Source organism: Tyto alba, unplaced genomic scaffold (assembly GCF_018691265.1).
Source record: "Tyto alba isolate M040663 unplaced genomic scaffold, T.alba_DEE_v4.0 Super-Scaffold_6, whole genome shotgun sequence".
In the NCBI taxonomy this organism is placed as follows: Eukaryota; Metazoa; Chordata; class Aves; order Strigiformes; family Tytonidae; genus Tyto; species Tyto alba.
Genome location: NW_024881327.1, coordinates 10863499 through 10881184, shown reverse-complemented (window position 1 = coordinate 10881184; position 17686 = coordinate 10863499). Strand labels below are relative to the sequence as shown.

At 45.5% G+C, this 17686-nt stretch overlaps 1 protein-coding gene across 6 annotated transcripts in view; it reads left to right on the top strand.

Annotated features, from left to right (window-relative positions):
* FAM13A (family with sequence similarity 13 member A) overlaps positions 1–17686 on the top strand; it is a 139060-nt gene that overhangs the window by 54924 nt on the left and 66450 nt on the right. For all 6 annotated transcript variants that reach the window (XM_042807847.1, XM_042807846.1, XM_042807845.1 and 3 more), the window contains exon 6: positions 877–1049. In XM_042807847.1, the coding sequence (XP_042663781.1) occupies positions 877–1049 (173 nt within the window). The remainder of the gene's footprint in view (positions 1–876; positions 1050–17686) is intronic.

The window sequence follows — 17686 nt, the reverse complement described above, 5'->3', positions numbered from 1 at the left end:
TAGTCAATGTGTAACAATGTTGTAAAACTCCCAGCCATAGGATCTTGCAAAAGCTAAAGATAGAAGTGAACACAAGAGAAAACTGAACATAATCACAAAGGTTAGGTTCAATGTTTGCTGTTAAATCCATTGAACCAGGTGCAACCTCCAGGTCAAAAAGAACCTTAAATCACAGACTGCCAAAAGCTGGGGCAGTGCATGAGGGGCAGACCTCTGAACTTGCTTTATATGCCACTGATACTGGGCACCCATCTGTTGCAGCACTGTCTCTTATGTTCTGTACACTTCTGCTGAACGGTGAGAGCAAATGTCCTGGCCTTCCTGTAGATGGGCTCAGTGATGCTTGGAAACTTTGTCTTGGATTTAGGGAGCCCAGCTTTCAACTCTGTCCTGACTGCCTTGGCAAAGAATGCCAATCCAGAACATTCACAGCCTGAGAAATGTCCTTCCAGGCCAAGTGTTGACATCAGTTGCCATTAGAAAGGATGGAGCAGGGCAGGGATTGAGAAGAGGTGTATAATTGCTTTTACCATCTGTTTCTCCAATTGTGTCAAGAAGCAAATTCAGTGGGAAGTTTTTTAGTGTGTCTTCTGTGATATAGAAAATAACTTTCTGTTTATTTGATTTACCCTCCTTTTTTTAATTCTATTCTTGTCCCTGTTCTTTCAACAGACGCACCTTGATTTTTCTGTAAATAGTCTTCATCAAGCAAGATGTTTGATTTATCTGTATTTTACATTATTATTTTGCATCTTGTCATATTCTTTGCTGTTTGTACACTGGTACAAAATGTCCTTCTGTTACGGGTTACCTGAAAAGGCTGCTCTGCCCTTTCTTCCTTTCACACTTCATTTTTTTCTCTCTTTGCTTCTGTAGATGAAAAAGTCCACAATGGAAGGATCCAGCCAAACCTGCCTTGTGCCACAACCGGGCCTGTCAGATGGAATACCTCAGGTCAGCTTCCGATTAACAGACAGTGGTTCATGTTGGAAGGAGATGGATTTAACAGATGAAATTTCCTTCATTAACAGCGATGCGTTTTTCTCCAGGTTAGTGCTCCTTTTTTGTCTTTGTTTGTTCTGTACCTGTACCTCCAGCTCTTAGCATTTTGAACACTTTTTTTCCGTTGATATCTACAAAGTCAGTATGTTGGGGTGTAAGGCAAATTAACGTGTGTGCCCCTGTTGAAGCCACACATTCCAACTGGTTCCTTACAAAGCTAGCTGTGTGCTTTAGTTTGCCTTTCCAATACATAATTTCAAGTATATGAAGGTGGCCTTTTTGGTGAAGGAGTGCAGATGGACAGGACTGATCTAAGACTACTTCCTCATACAAATGTTAGATGTGCCAACCAGGAATGTGGCACTGATAGGCTTGCTGCTCACAAACCAATAAAGCCTGCTTTGTAATATCTCGGTTAGCAATAGCCTTGGCTTCAGTGGTCACAGTATTGTGGAGTTTGGGATCCTGCTGAGCATGCTGAAGATTAGTACTAGACAAAGGTTTTAGATTTTAGAAGAGCAAACTTCAGCTCACTCCAAGCTCAGTTGGGAGGGGTTCCACGGGAAGCTTCCATGGAGGGTAAAGGAGCTAGCAAGTGCTGGGAGTTTTTCAATGACGCCCTCCTGGAAGAACAAAAACAGTTCATCCCCTTTAAAGGTAAGGAAAGTAGGTTGAGCAAAAGAGCTCCTTGGGGTAACTGCAAGCTTCTGAGTCTGCTTAAAAACAAGAGAAGTGTACCAGAGATGGAAAAGTGGACAAATACCCACTGAGAACTACAGGGGCATTGCCAGGGTGTGCAGAGATGCAGTTAGAAAAGCAAAAGCTCATCTGGAATTGAAATTGGCTGGAAATGTCAAAAACTACAAGCAAGGGTTCTTCAGTTACATAAACAAGCAGAAACAGAAGGAAAATACTGGCCCACTGTTAAACAGGAGAGGTGAATTTGTCACCAAGAACGCTGAAAAGACAGAGGTTCTCAACACTTTCTTCAGCTCTGTCTCTACCAGCACTGTCAAGCCCCAGGCCTTGGGAACAAAAATCCAGGTTGATGCAAACACAGAACCATGATCAGTGAAGGCAGAGTTGGTGTGTGAACTGTTACAGGAGCTTGACTCCTACAGATCAATGGGCCCTGACATTATCCACCCAAGGGTGTTAAGAGAGCTGGCTGATGTCATTGCGAGGCCGTTCTCCATAATCTTTGAGAAGTCATGGAGATCAGGGGATGTCCCAGAAGACTGGAAGAAGTCTAATGTCACCCCCATCTACAGGAAGAGCTTAAAGGAGGATCCAGGAAATTAAAGGCCCATCAGTCTTACTTCAATCCCTCTTAAAGTTATGGTCTGAATCCTCCTGGGAGCTATCACAGGACAAATGAAGCACGTGATTGAGAAAAGCCAGCACAGATTCACCAAGGGCAAATGGTACTTGACAAACCTGATCGCCTTCTCTGACAAAGTAACCTGCTCGGTTGATGTGGGGCAGCAGTGGACATTGTCTACATGGATTTCTCCAAGGCTTTTGATACAGTTGCCCACAGCCTCCTCCTGGAGAAACGGATGTGTTAGGGTCTAGTCAAGGGGTCCGTCTGGTGGATGGGGAACTGGCTGACAGGCCACACCCAGAGGGTGGTGGGAAATAGCTCCTTTTCAAGCTGGCACCCTGTCACAGGTGGGGTCCCCAGGGATTAATGTTGGGCCCAGTGCTGTTTAATATCTTCATAAGTGATCTGGATGACAGGATCAAGGGTTCCCTGATGAAGTTTGCTGACAATACCAAACTGAGTGGGGAAGTGGACAATTCAGAAGGGAGAGCGACCCTACAGGAAGACCTGGATAGGCTGGAAGAGTGAGCTAACAAGAACCTTATGAAGTTCAACAAGAACAAGTGTAAAGTCTTTGTTGTGGTTTGAGCCTACTCAGCAGCTAAATGCCACACAGCCGCTCACCCACCCTCCCCCCACTTGGGAATGGGGAGGGAATCTGAGGGGCAAAGGGAGACTCGCGGGTTGAGATAAAAACAGTTTAATAACAGTAACAGAACAATACACTGACAGCAGTATCAGCAGGTAATGTACCATACAGCTGCTCACCACCCGCCGACCGACACCCGCCTGCTCCCGGCTGGTGATCCCCAACACCAAGGCCCCACAGCCCCACTCCCAGAAGTGGCAGCCCCTCCTGGCCCTCTCCTGCCTTTATATGGTGAGCACAAGGTCACATGACATGGGATATCGGCCAATCGGGGCCCAGCCCTCCAGCTGTGCTCCCCCCGCCCCCGCACACAGGTGAGGGCACTGGGGCCTGGGGAGCCCCTGGGGTCTCAGGGGGCTGCAGCACTCCTCCAGCTACTAAAACAAACAGGAACTCTATTCCAGCCCGAACCAGGACAGTATCCACCCCTTATTCCATATCATTTTACATTATGCTCACGTTCCATATTTCTAATACATTATTGTTATTACAATCCTCTTCCTTGGTCAAAGACATATGCATACAGATGTCATTCCCTCAGTCCATGGTCCATCATTGCAGGATGTATCATGAGTTGACCCTAGCTTCAGGTTCCATCTGTCATAACAGTCCCTTCAGGCAGGAAGAGCGATGCTCAGTCAGTAGGACAGAGGTGTCCTTGGACCTGACAGGAGGATGGCATGCAGTCTCTGTTGCAGCTGGAGCTGGTGGCTGATGTATCTGATGGTGTCTGTATTCACAGTCTGCGGCAGTCGCTGGGCATCAGTTGCTGGAACCAGTCCTATTTTCATCCAAGTTCATGTTTGCCATAACAAAGCATTGGTAGGGTGGTGTGGTGACTAATCTAATACAGCTTATTGGCTATTTTTGCCTAACATTAAGTCCCCTTGAGGTACACATCGGACTTCCTTGTCCTTCTGCATTACCCACCAAGTGCACCCGGGTCCTTGGGCAAAGGTAATCCCACGTATGGGCTTACCTTTACCTGAAGGAGGTATAACCCAGACGGTCTTCCCCAGCATGTTTTTAGGGTGCACTACCGGGACTCTGTCTCCATCTACAATATGCAGAATGTTTGACTGCGCAGGGCCAGCCTGGTTGGCAGATCCTCTAGTATTGACTAACCAGGTGGCCTTTGCTAAATGTGTGTCCCAATGCTTAAAAGTTCCACCTCCCATTGCTCTCAGCATGGTCTTTAGTAACCCATTATACCGCTCAATTTTCCCGGAGGCCGGGGCATGATAGGGGATATGATATCCACTCAATGCCATGTTCTTTTGCCCAGGTGTTTATAAGATTATTTCAAAAATGAGTACCATTATCTGACTCAATTCTATCTGGGGTGCCATGCCGCCACAGGACTTGTTTTTCAAGGCCCAGAATAGTGTTCCGAGCAGTGGCATGGGGCACAGCGTATGTTTCCAGCCATCCGGTAGCTGCTTCTACCATTGTGAGCACATAACGCTTACCATGCCGAGTTTGTGGGAGCATGATGTAATCAATCTGCCAGGCCTCCCCATATCTATACTTTAACCATCTCCCTCCATACCAAAGAGGTTTTAACCGCTTGGCCTGCCTGATTGCAGCACATGTCTCACATTCATGGATAACCTGTGATATAATGTCCATAGTTAGGTCCACCCCTCGCTCACGAGCCCATCTCTATGTTGCGTCTCTTCCTTGATGGCCCGAGGAGTCATGGGCCCAACGAGCCATAAATTTTTCACCCTTATGCTGCCAGTCCAGATCTACTTGGACCACCTTAATCTTTGCAGCCCGGTCCACCTGGTTGTTGTTTTGATGTTCTTCCATTGCTCAATTTTTGGGTATATGAGCATCTACGTGGCATACTTTCACAACCAAGTTCTCTATTTGAGCAGCAATATCTTGCCACAAATCAGCAACCCAGATGGGTTTGCCTCTACGCTGCCAGCCACTCTGTTTCCACTGCCGCAACCACCCCCACAGAGCATTTGCCACCATCCATGAGTCAGTGTAGAGATAAAGGACTGACCATTTTTCTTGCTCAGCGATACTTAAGGCCAGCTGGATGGCTTTCACTTCTGCAAATTGACTGGATTCACCCCCTCCTTCAGCAGCTTCTGCGACCCAACGTGTGGGGCTCCACACAGCAGCCTTCCACTTCCGATGTTTCCCTACAATGCGACAGGACTCATCAGTAAATAAGGCATATCGCTTCTCATTATCCAGTAGCTCATTATGTGGCGGTGCCTCTTCAGCTCGGGTCACCTCTTCCTCTGGTGACATTCCAAAGTCTTTGTTCTCTGGCCAATTTGTAATTACTTCTAGTATTCCTGGGCAGTTGGCGTTTCCTATTCGAGCCCGCTGTGTGATGAGCGCGACCCACTTACTCCACGTAGCGTCAGTTGCATGATGTGTTGAGGGGACCTTCCCTTTGAACATCCAGCCCAGTACCGGCAGTCGGGGTGCCAAGAGGAGCTGTGCTTCTGTACCAATCACTTCTGAAGCAGCTCGGACCCCTTCATATGCTGCCAGTATCTCTTTTTCAGTTGGAGTATAACGGGCTTCAGATCCTCTATATCCTCGACTCCAGAATCCCAGGGGTCGACCCCGGGTCTCCCCTGGTGCCCTCTGCCAAAGACTCCAGGTAGGGCCATTCTCCCCGGCTGCAGTGTAGAGCACATTTTTAACATCATGTCCTGCCCGAACTGGCCCAAGGGCTACAGCATGAACGATTTCTTGTTTAATTTGTTCAAAAGCTTGCTTTTGTTCAGGGCCCCATAAAAAGTAATTTTTCTTTCGGGTCACTTGATAAAGAGGGCTTACAATCTGACTGTAATTTGGAATATGCATTCTCCAGAAGCCTATCACACCTAAGAAAGCTTGTACTTCCTTTCTGCTGGTTGGTGGAGACATAGCCGTTATTTTATTAATCACATCCATTGGAATCTGACAACGTCCATCTTGCCATTTGATTCCTAAAAACTGAATCTCCTGTGCAGGGCCCTTGACTTTACCCCGTTTTATGGCGAAGCCAGCTCTCAAAAGAATTTCAACTATTTTCTCTCCCTTCTCAAAAACCTCTTCTGCTGTATTCCCCCATATAATGATGTCATCAATGTATTGTAAATGTTCTGGAGCTTCGCCCTGTTCCAGCGCAGTGTGGATCAGTCCATGGCAAATAGTGGGACTGTGTTTCCACCCCTGGGGCAGTCTGTTCCAGGTGTACTGGACACCCCTCCAGGTGAAAGCAAACTGTGGCCTGCATTCTGCTGCCAGAGGGATGGAGAAAAAGGCATTGGCGATATCAATTGTGGCGTACCACTTGGCTGCCTTTGACTCCAATTCATACTGAAGCTGCAGCAACAAAACCCACGATTTTAGGAGCCAAGCAAATGACATTATAACAGGATGGGCAGTCGGCATTATAACAAACTTGATAGTACCCACAGGTCAAATCTGTTATTATCTCAACCCTTCATGCCCCACGTTGGTCGCCAACAAGGACTGTTGTGGTTTGAGCCTACTCAGCAGCTAAATGCCTCACAGCCGCTCACCCACCCTCCCCCCACTTGGGAATGGGGAGGGAATCGGAGGGGCAAAGGGAGACTCGCGGGTTGAGATAAAAACAGTTTAATAACAGTAACAGAACAATACACTGACAGCAATATCAGCAGGTAATGTATGATACAGCTGCTCACCTCCCGGCTGGTGATCCCCAACACCAAGGCCCCACAGCCCCACTCCCAGAAGTGGCAGCCCCTCCTGGCCCTCTCCTGCCTTTATATGGTGAGCACAAGGTCACATGACATGGCATATCGGCCAATCGGGGCCCAGCCCTCCAGCTGTGCTCCCCCCGCCCCCGCACACAGGTGAGGGCACTGGGCCCTGGGGAGCCCCTGGGGTCTCAGGGTGCTGCAGCTCCTCCCGCTGCCAGACCAACGGGAGCTCTAGGCCAGCCCCAACCAGGACAGTCTTGCAACTGGGAAAACATAATCCAGGAGCGCAGCACAGGCTGGGATCTACCTGGCTGGGGAGCAGCTCTGTGGAAAGGGACCTGGGGGTCCTGGTGGACAATGAGCTCATCAGTGTGCTGGCAGAGCAAGCCAACGGGATGCTGGGATGCATCAACAAGGGCATCACCAGCAGAGATACATCCCACTCTACTCAGCACTTGTCAGGCCACCTCTGGAATACGGTGTTCAGTATACAAAAAAGCTGTGGACAGGCTGGAGAGGGCCCAGAGGAGGGCCACAAAGGTGATCAAGGGACGGGGAAGCCCGACGTGCAAGGAAAGGCTGAGAGAACTGGGTTTGTTCAGCCTTGAGAAGAGAAGGCTTAGGGGAGACCTTATCACCATGTCCCAGTATTTAAAGGGTGGCTGCAAAGAAGATGGAGACTCCCTTTTTACAAGGAGTCTCATGGAAAAGATGAGGGAGAATGGGTACAAGTTACTCCTGGGGAGATTCCGACTGGACACGAGAGGAAAACTTTTCACAATCAGAACAACCAGGACCCGGAATAATCTCCCCAGGGAAGTGGTGGATTCTTCCACGTTGGACACTTTTAAGATTCGGCTGGACAGGGTGCTGGGCCATCTTGTCTAGACTGTGCTTTTGCCAAGAAAGGCTGGACCAGATGATCCTTGAGGTCCCTTCCAACCTGGTATTCTATGATTCTATGAAGATCAGGCACTAGAAATTACACCAAGCACAAGATGCGATGGAAATGTGGGGTGTCTTCTCTGATTAATTAAGTATATTTGATTTACCAAGTGTGAGTCTTAATAGATGTCTGACTTTATTCCCGTTCTCGATCCAAAAAGGAAGCAGCTTTTGAGGGATTTTATCTTTCTGTCAGGAATGATGATAGTACTAATTATTGTTCAGACAAGACAGCGAATAAGAGAGTATCTATAGAGTATTTATAAGAGTATCTACCTGAATTTATCTATAAGAGTTTATCTGTCTAGAGCATCTATAAGAGTATCTATCTAAAAGAGTATCTTGAGTTTCAGTGGATGGCACTTTGTCAATGCGGAGAGTAGGTAACAGGCAATTTGGTTTCTTGTAAAGTTCTTCCCTGAACATCAGACCGAAACAGTATTTTTAAATTGTTCTCAGGATATCGAATTGAGTCTGTCATTCCTTTTCTTCTTGTGTCTAGTGCAGCACATGAAGGATTCGGGTTACTGTGGGAAATTACTGTATGCTACTGAAATATAGGGTTGGCCTAATGTGGGAAATAGTGCTATTTACATGTCATGAAACATGACACCGCTGTGTCTCTGCATACCAACCAGAACACAAAGCAGAGGCGATGCTGCCAGACACGTAACTGAGTGACTCAGCGCTAGCGCAGACAGACAGACAGCACTCAGCTTACGAGATGAGTTAGGAAAATATGCGCTAGCACCAGATTTTGAATCATAATGGTGGTGGTGAAGCTTAAATGTTAAATCCAGTTTCTAGCCCTCACAGGCACACATGCTCTTTAACTTCTAGCTGTGTCAGCTGTGTGGTTTACCGTCCGCAAGCCTGCCCCAAAACTCCTGCAGCAAGAAGACATCAGGTTCATTTACACATCTTCATTAATAAGGCTCCGTTTGACTGAGATGAGTTAGGAAACAATTATGGAAGCAGATCAGCTGGCAAAACTGAGGGCGATACAGTTCTACCAGCTAGACAGAGCCAAGCAGGTGGGGCTGCATCAGAAGTTACCGCCTCTTGCATTGGTATGCTGGACCTTGGCAGAGAGCAAGCCCCTGCCTGTACTCTACTACCTGTTGTGAGGTGTAAACACAAGTCAAGTGCTTGAGAGTTGAAACAAAGGACTGCTGAGTTTCATGTCTGGGAAGGTATGTGTGACTGACATACTTCATGAGGTGCCCCAAAAAAATGGGTTTTTTAGGAGAACATTCCTCAAGATGCTGTAGGAATTCATACTTACCCATCCATGTGTAATGCCTTAGAAGAGTACTGTTGAAGTATGGGGCAGTTGGGCCAATACTGGCACAGGACATTCAGCACCAAATGAGATATGTTTCTAACTGAGCAGAAGCCTAATCTCCATACTTGGGCCTTGAGATGAAAGATATCTGCTTCTCTAATTTTATCTGGGAAATTAATAAACTGTAGAAATGAATTCTTTTGTAAGCCCATTTTGTTCAAGAATGCCCTAGTTTTCTGTCCTGTATTACAATTCTGTACATATTTACCTAATTGGGTTGAGTCTCTTCACTGCTGTTAACTTCCAGTATTTTTCTGTCAGTGATCTACTGCTGATGCTGAAGAAGGAGTAGGTAGCACTTGCTGTTTTCTACCCGGCTCCAGGATGGCAGGTTGTTGGACAGGACAGGATGGAGAGGAGGCCCTGGACCACCCCTAAGAGAAAGAGAGGAGAGAGGTCTCAAGAAGACCTAGCACACTTGGGGGACAGCTCTCTATGAAACAGTCAGAAACCCTGATTCCCTGGCATTAATGCAGCTCGATATCGAGATATACCGAGTGGTTTTAAACGTGGTTTTGGCAGCCTTGTGTCACTTCTGTGTAATCAAAGCTCACAGTGAGGTATTACCTGATACTATCTCAGTGCAAGGCTACATTAGGAGTTTTCACCTTTTTCAGCAGAAGGACTCTAGCATTTGACCTAGACTGCAAAGTGCTTTGCAAACACAGTGCTATTCTTGTTGGGGTGTTTTGTGTCACAAGGTACTAACAGTTCTTAAATAAATGTTATCATTAATTATATGTAATTATCAGGTACATTTTAGTGAAATGACTGTATCTGCTCAGCTATCATATGATCTTTGTTAGAAAAGAATAAAGGTTGTTCTTGGCAATGATAATCATTTGCTGTTTCATGAAAACGCCTGTGGCTTGTTCCCGTTCCATGCTCAGATACCATGATATGGGTGGATTAGTAGAGGATGAAGGACTACAGAGAATGGTAGATGAAGAACTCCACCTTTAGCAGGCTCACAAGTGTTAACAGTGAAGAAATAACCATACACACTAAGCCTGTAAGGCCTCCCCACCCCAGAAGGAACTGTAATCTTTAATAAATTTTCAGTCGGTCTCTTTTGACACTAGAGCAGAGGTCTTCAGGGAGAACATGAGAGACTTCTGTTTTCTTGGTAATTTTTGATAGTTTAAAATACCTCTTAGTATGTCTTCATACAGCCGATCTTAAAATGAAGAGCCACGTATTAAGTAGCAGCTACAGTTGTGACTGTGTCTTCTAGAATGGCATACCAGCTTTTTAAATATCAAAAGACATGTTATGCCTCCTTAAAGGTATGATATTCCTCATCACAGGAATTTTTTGAAGGTATATTCATATATTTTTGGAATATGTGAAATATCAGTTGCAGTCAAAACATATTGCAGAGGATAAAATCTGTATCACCTTCTGTTCACAACTGTTATCTTAAGAAAATGTTATTCATAAAGTTGATATGTTCTTTTTCCTGACCAAAATAGGTAGATTAACTATATGTACCCATAATTCCCACTAGCACATAATGTATGTGTTCACTTGAAAATTGCCTCATTATTATAGCTGTGTGCCAAGGGCAAACTGCTAATTATGCAGTAGCAGAAAAACATACCTGTAATGCAGTCTTCGAGTAAATCCCAAAACAGTGGAGAAAGAAAGAAAGGAAGAAGCAGAAGAGAAGAGACTGGTGCTCTGAAGGAAGGATGAAAATCTGCAGGCAGTATGCAGCCTGTTACATATTTCTGTGAGGCTTATCCCATTTTTGCAAGAGCTCCTGTGCAGAGCTTCAGAGCAGCCAAACTTCTGGACCCTGGGAACCACACACATACTTTGTCTTTACCTGGTTGAGAGCCACAAGACCAACACCACAGACCTCAGGAGCCAGGGGAGGCAGCAGCTTTGGGACTAGGGTGTAGCAGGAGGGAACAGGGCTCCCTGGGGCCTTACCAGACCATCAGTGAGAGTGGGCTAGGGTGGGCTTGCAAAAATGTGTGAAGCTCAGAGTGCCTGTTTGGGTCCCTCATTCTTTCTACTATCCGGAAGGAAAAAGTCTTCTTAAAGCTCTGGTTCAGAAGGGGCACACGTAACTGCGGTAGGAACTGGAGTGATTTTGGATGTGCCTAGAGGTGCTAAAACTTAAGTGCTTCAAATAACAGATTCAAATGGATTTTACTTCAGGGATGGGATATATTAAGATTTAAGTGGATACAAAGGTAGGAGGGCCTCTTGCAAGCAATGCTCTTAGCCTTTTGTGCTAAACTTCATATACAAGCAAAGAAAAGGAACAGCCTTCAGGGAGGAGGGGAAATGCTTCCTGCAGCCAAAATGTGGGGCAGGGAATTGCTGATGGTGAGCTGAAATGTCTTTCTTGATGCTGGCTCAGAGGTACATGCTGTTTGCAGACTTTTATTGTCACCATCCTGGATCTTTTGCCTGGGAAAGGGCGCTGAAATAGGCTTTGCTGTTGAATATGGCTGTTCTAAGCACTTGCTGGAGTTGCATCTCTTTGCAGTCCTGGTACTGTTTCAAAGGAGGATCCCTCGGTGGCAGGGTGCCCTGCTGTTTGCGGTGCTGTTAGGCTCTGTGTGTGTTCCCTAGGTGGAAATACTGATCAAAAGAGTGCAAGTGGGTACCCTTCCTTGCTAGTAGTGGTCAGGTGCTGGGGAATGGGTGCATGTGTGGCAGCCAAACTTTGTGAAAAACATTGTGCAGTTCCTGAGAGCCAAAGTTTAGAGCAACCACAGCAGTCATTCAGTAAGCAAACCGCCTTCTCCAGTACTTCCTAGCCATGTCTGTGTGTGCCAAAGATCATAAATTCCTGGTTGTGGCTGCAGTCACAGCTGCAGTGAGATATGCCAGCGCAGATACCCCATGCTGGCCTTCTAACATGTGCGTGTTCTCAAAGAGAAGGTTTGTTTATATCAACCTTTTGCTCACAAAGATCCTTATATCTGGTCTGTGTCCTGCAAATAAAGGCATCACATGCTGTAGTAGCCTCCCTAAAATAAGGGATGGATTAATGTATGCTGCTGCACCCTCTTCCTAACAACACTACATGTTCTCACTGTTAATTGCTGAGGTATGAAAACACATGTATTTGTACACTGAGAAGTTCGTGCTTACTATAAACAGTTTTCCTCTTTGTTGGCTTTCCTTTTAGCAGCTGCGGTTTAAAACCAAGGCAAGCCAAAACTTACCATTATTCTCTGGCATGTGATAAGAACTTGGGGGCCTGTTGTTGCCAGAATAAATCAAATGGGGGGGGGGGGGGGGGGGGCGGGGAAGGGGGAGCTGGTGTTGTTTGCTTAGCTGACTATTTTTGTTTAGGTTTGGAGTTTTTTTGTTTTTGAAGTCTGTCATGCCAGTACATTCAGTCCCTACCCGAAGTAATAATTTGCCTTATCGCTCAGGAGCCTTGCTGCCAGGTTTACATAAGGGATTGCAGCCAGGCAGCCGGGAGGGCTGCCCTCTGACAGCCATAGATTCTTCGAGAAAACTGCTCAGGAGAGGAGCAAAGGTCTAGAAGGAGGTCGGTGGGGAGGTGGTGTGGGCGGTTGCCTTCTGCATTGTTTGGCAGCAGCCTCCGGTGGGCCCTGCTCTCAGCCTTCAGAGAGGACTTTTTATGTAAGTTATTGTTGCTGTTTGTGACTTTTGTCTCTTTAGGTTGTGTTGAGTTAGTTTTTCCAAGCTGACTCATTTAACTTTGAGAGTACATTTGTCTCCACCCTCCTATGCAATCAATTCCCTTCTTTCTTGCATTGTGAGATGCTGGCAGTAGGAACTGCCTTACATAATGAGTTGTTAAGAAAAGCGTTCAGTTTTCTAAAAACACAGGCACAAAGACATGTGATTTATGTGTCTCTCCCAGGTAGGTGTCTGTGAATGGGGAGTCAGGGTGTAGTCTCAGCTCTTCCTGAGTTCTTCTCCACTGTCTATAGCCAAGATGTAATGACAGTCACAGAAACATGTAATTATATAGATTTTTTTTTACAGGCAAGTCACCTGGGTGGATTTCAGTTTACTTTTCCAAGCACTTGCCCTCTCTCTTCCACCCGGCACAGGTTACTCCTTTAGATTAGGCTTTGACCATTACACTATTCTAACCTTCCTATTTACCTCTAGCCATCTTATCGTTGCCTCTCTCTGCAGGATTTACCTGGTGACAAATTATGGCTTGTGGGATATAGAACATTTTGAATCTGATGCCCTGACCTGCACCACAGAAGTGGAGCAACAAGAATCATAAATGAAACAAAGATATGGCAGCTGTTAGATGTAGAAAGCAGCACTTTAATGCCATAACGTGCATATAGAAACAAAAGTTCTTTGAGTCCATGAGCCAAGTATTTTAGCTTTTCGTGTTTCCTGGGACAGCATCCAGCAGCCTAAGAAACCAGAAAGGGACTACAGTAAGTTCAGAGCAATTGAGTAATCAAGCTGAATAAAACTGACTTGCTTTTTCTATCTCAGGCATTGCCCTGTCAGCTAGAAGGATTCCTTATTTTGTCATCTTGTTCATTTTTTTTTCTGTCTGCTTTTGCTGTGAGGAGAAAGTCCCTTCATCTCATGAGGCTGGTGGCTTTCTGGTACCAGCTGGGTCAGGTAATAGTTTTTGCTGTAGGAAATAAAGTGCAAACAAACTTGTGACAATTTTGAAGTAATTTTAAAACAAAAGGATCAGTGACCTCTTCTGGGAAAACGTACAGTGGATAATAAGGAATTTAAGGCAGCCTTGGAAATCTTAGTGCTTTTAATATTTGTGTTTGCAAAAACCGAGACACTCGTCACTAATTACTAGCAACTAGAGCCTCTGCACTGTGACTTGACTTATTTTTACTGCACTAAGTGAGCAGTTCCTTAGCCTGGCTCCTGAAGTGCCCGGTGCATTGTTCAGCTGAGGAGGTTCAGCACAGCGTGCCTTGTTTCCGGGAGCTTTGCAGAGCAAGCAGTTTTCTACCACCTGAAGCTGTGAGGTACTCCTTCCTCTGCAGCTTCCCCGGGGGGGACCTGGGCCCCGTCCTGCAGGCCGCCGGCAGGAAGATCAGCAGGCAGAGAGAGGTCACCGAGTTCTCAGCCAGGCTTGTTTGCTGCTGCAATTTCCCGGTTCAGCTGAAAAAACTGTGCATTTGGACGTTGTGTCCAGCACGTTACGGTGTAGGCTGATGAGTTCAGCTGTGACTTCCCATGACACACACGTATATTTTTAATCAAAGTGATCAGATGGCTGTCTAATAAGAACAGCAGGCGGGGGGGTGGGAGGGCAGGGTTGTCACTCGCTGCTCTTGTCACTTTGCTTGTATCTGTTTGAGCTGTTTCGGTGCTGTAAAATCCTCCTCTTTCATGGTCAGTGGCCATGCGAGATCATTTTATCTGTTGTGAGGAATGCGATCCCAAGCTGACTGCTTGTCTACAAATTGCACTTTCTCACATTGGCTCAGTGCCTTCCTCCTGGCCTGAGAGGGTTGCAGTTAGAAAGTATGAAGATGGTTCCATTTCTGTACCAAAGCTTTCCTTTTCATTCTGCACCTGTTGCAAGAAGTGTATTTGCACTGGGGATGACTGCAAACAGAGGCCACTAGGTAATTGCAAAGAAATTACTAAAGACCACTTGGATGTTAATGACTTCCAGTCATTAAGGCTTTGACAGGACTCCTGGAAACAAGAGATTTCACCACAAATTCCTCAGGCCCTTTCACAGTCTCCAAGCTCTCTGCATTCAGAAAGTTTGAGTCATGTAGGGAGGGATTAATATCTAATAAAATAACATTTTTATTGTCCTGCATTATGGTTAGGAACCACCTAACCACCACGAAATGATTACTTTCTTGGGAGCACTTCTAACAGTGCACCATGTTTTATAAAATTTATAAATGTTTGCTTCAAAAAAAAACGCCCCGAAACTTCAGAAAATATAAAATTGCAATAAAGTCAAATGACCACCATTCTGAGAGGGCTACTGAGCATCGCAGAAAATAAGCTTTCCTCTAAACTCTTGTTATCTTTTGCTGGATTTATGCTCCTTGAGTAGAAGAACTTGGATTTTTCCCAGGACTGTGAAGGTAGGTTGGGAAGTTGCGAGCTTACAGACCTTTCTCTTCTTGTTCTGAATATTTCTGGTAACTAAACACAGGCTTACGCTGAACTTCTGTTTCCCTTCAGTATCCACTTGTGCCACTCCTAACATTGCTCTGACTGGCCTGCAGCAGGATAGGAGCGTGTTTGCACAGCCTAGACACGTACAGGGTGGTTAGACTCAAAGCTGGTGTTGCAAATGAGGGGCACAGCAGTGAGCTGCACTGATTGAGCCTAGCATCCTTGTGTCTGGCTACACAGAAACAATAATTTGTGTTTCTTAGTGTACACACAGCTGGGTGCAGGAAGAAGCCCTGGGACTGGCCTGACAAGGCTGTGCTCTGGTCAAATACAGTCGGGTTTTAATAGATCTGGTCAGAGTTGTCTTTTAGCCAGGACGTCACTTGTTTCCATGGCACGTGCATCTTCCAGCTCTAGGCAGAGAGATGGAGTTATTCTCACCCAGCTCACTCTTCCCTTAGTGCCTCCCAGCCGGAGTCAGTCTCTCCCACCAAGCCATCTTTTCCCACCGCCTCTCTGGGGAGCCAGGCCGGCTGCCTGCGGCACTTGTGCAGAGGGAAGAGGACTCCTCTCAGTCACGTCATTAGCTGAAGAAGAGGAGCTATTTCCAGAGGGTTTTTCTGGAGGGTGACTCTGCCAGACCGCCTCCCTTGCCAACAGGGGCAGCAGATTGTCTTTCAGTGGAGTAAAAAGCCATGTGCACCAAATGTGAATGGTGTGGCCTGTTCCTCCGTTTTGCTCATCCCCTTCTGATGTGGTTGTTATTTTTGTAAGGCTACAGGTAAGCTACAAGCATTTCACTTAAAGATGCTTTAGAAAGCAGGAAACATGATGGGTGCAGAGGCATGGAGTTGAAAGGAAAGTAATTTTGTAGAGGATTGGAAAGATGTTTTTGAAAGGTGAGAAAATGTGAAACCAGTGACATTTTTGGTAGGGAATATAAATAATGCAGGGAATACCAAGGGCTCGTTTCAAAATTTTTGGAATCCTTTTGCTGAGAAATGAATGCTTTTTCTTGAGTGTTTTCTATGGCAAACATTTTCATTGGTCTGAAACAGCTGAATTTTTAAAGGATTTTTGCGCAGACTGTTTCATAAAAATAACGGTTTAGAGAAGTGGGAGAAATTTCATTAGACATTAATATTTAGGAATTACATTAGATTAGCAGAGTTTTGGAAAAAGCCTGCTTTGAAAATAACTTGTACACGACCAGACTCCTGCCTGTTTGCTTGGTCTCCCATGCTCTGGCACTTGAACTAACTGGTGCAAATGAAGAACCCAGTGACCTGTTGCACAGCATGCATTACCCTGTTCCCACAGCAGATTAGCTGGTACAACCATTCATTACTTGATGCTTTCCCAGAAAACCCTTTAGGAACCTACTCCCAATCCTCCCCCTTCTCCAGGAGGGCGGCCAAGAAATAATTTCTGGGCTATCCCATGGGGCGAGAGTCCTTTGGAACAAGTTAAAGCGGCTGACAAGCGGGCGTGGCAGTGCTTGCAAAGGACACTGCTGCTTAATGAAGAGCAGCCACTGCAGCTAATCCAGGTCTCCCGGGAGCTTGGGGTATCCCTCTCGATGGGAAATGTGCTTGCATGCTTATCAGTTGGCTGAGATCAGGAACTCCGAGAACCTGAAACTCTGAGAAGCTTGCAGCTTGGTGTTTACTTTTCTCCTGTCCCAGCAAGTTTAAGGAACAATTCTGGAATATGTTTCCTCCTTAATAGATTTTAACTAGCTTTGTTGAGAAGGTAAATTGGCCTCCAAGTTGCAGGAAGGAGCAGAAGAGCTACAGTGCAAAAAACCAGTATATTCCCCACAGATACGTCAACAGTACTTGTATTTCTAGACCAATGCAAAATATAAAAGGGGTAAAATGAAGTCGGCTGATAGCAGCCTGCTTCTCGTTTGGACAAGGTAAGTATTAGTTAAGAAAGTGAGTAAGAGAATTCTGGAAATTACATCTGAGCAGTTTATCTAAGGCTTGGTGTTCCTATACAGAGGCAACTGTAAATTCTAAGAACATTAAAAATTCACCATCATCTTCGATGAATTGTGTCAGTAGTTGGTTATCCTCACCATTCAAAAATGTCTCATTTTTAGTCATAATTTGTCTTTGTTTTCCAACCATTGGATCTTGTTAAGCTTGTAAGTACTGGATCAAATATTAATGTTTCCTGCACACATAAGCTGTTTTCTTTGAAAAGCACTAAGCGTGTGGGGTTTAGTTCTTGTGTTCCCTTCATGGGTTGACACTGATCACTCCAATTTTTCACAATTTACTTGATAATAAGAATTCCTGAACTGACCAGAGTCTTCTGTAGCAACCACCCCAGTAGGAAATACAGACATAAGACACTTTTTTCATGCCGTATCCATGTTGATGCCTCCAAGGATAATGTTAATTTCTTCAGCTATGCAGTTACTCAGGGCTTGTATGGAAGTGCTGGTCTGGCATGACGTTGTATCTCCCAGTAGGACTCATCATCTTGCATATAGTTCCCAGATTTTAGTTCCCAGATTTGACTCTCATATGGGCGTACTGAAGCTTCTAATGCTGGCTTGCAAACAACATACCAAAAGAATCACTGGTATTAATTTTACATTTCCTTTCAGATCATTGATAAAAGCATTAAGT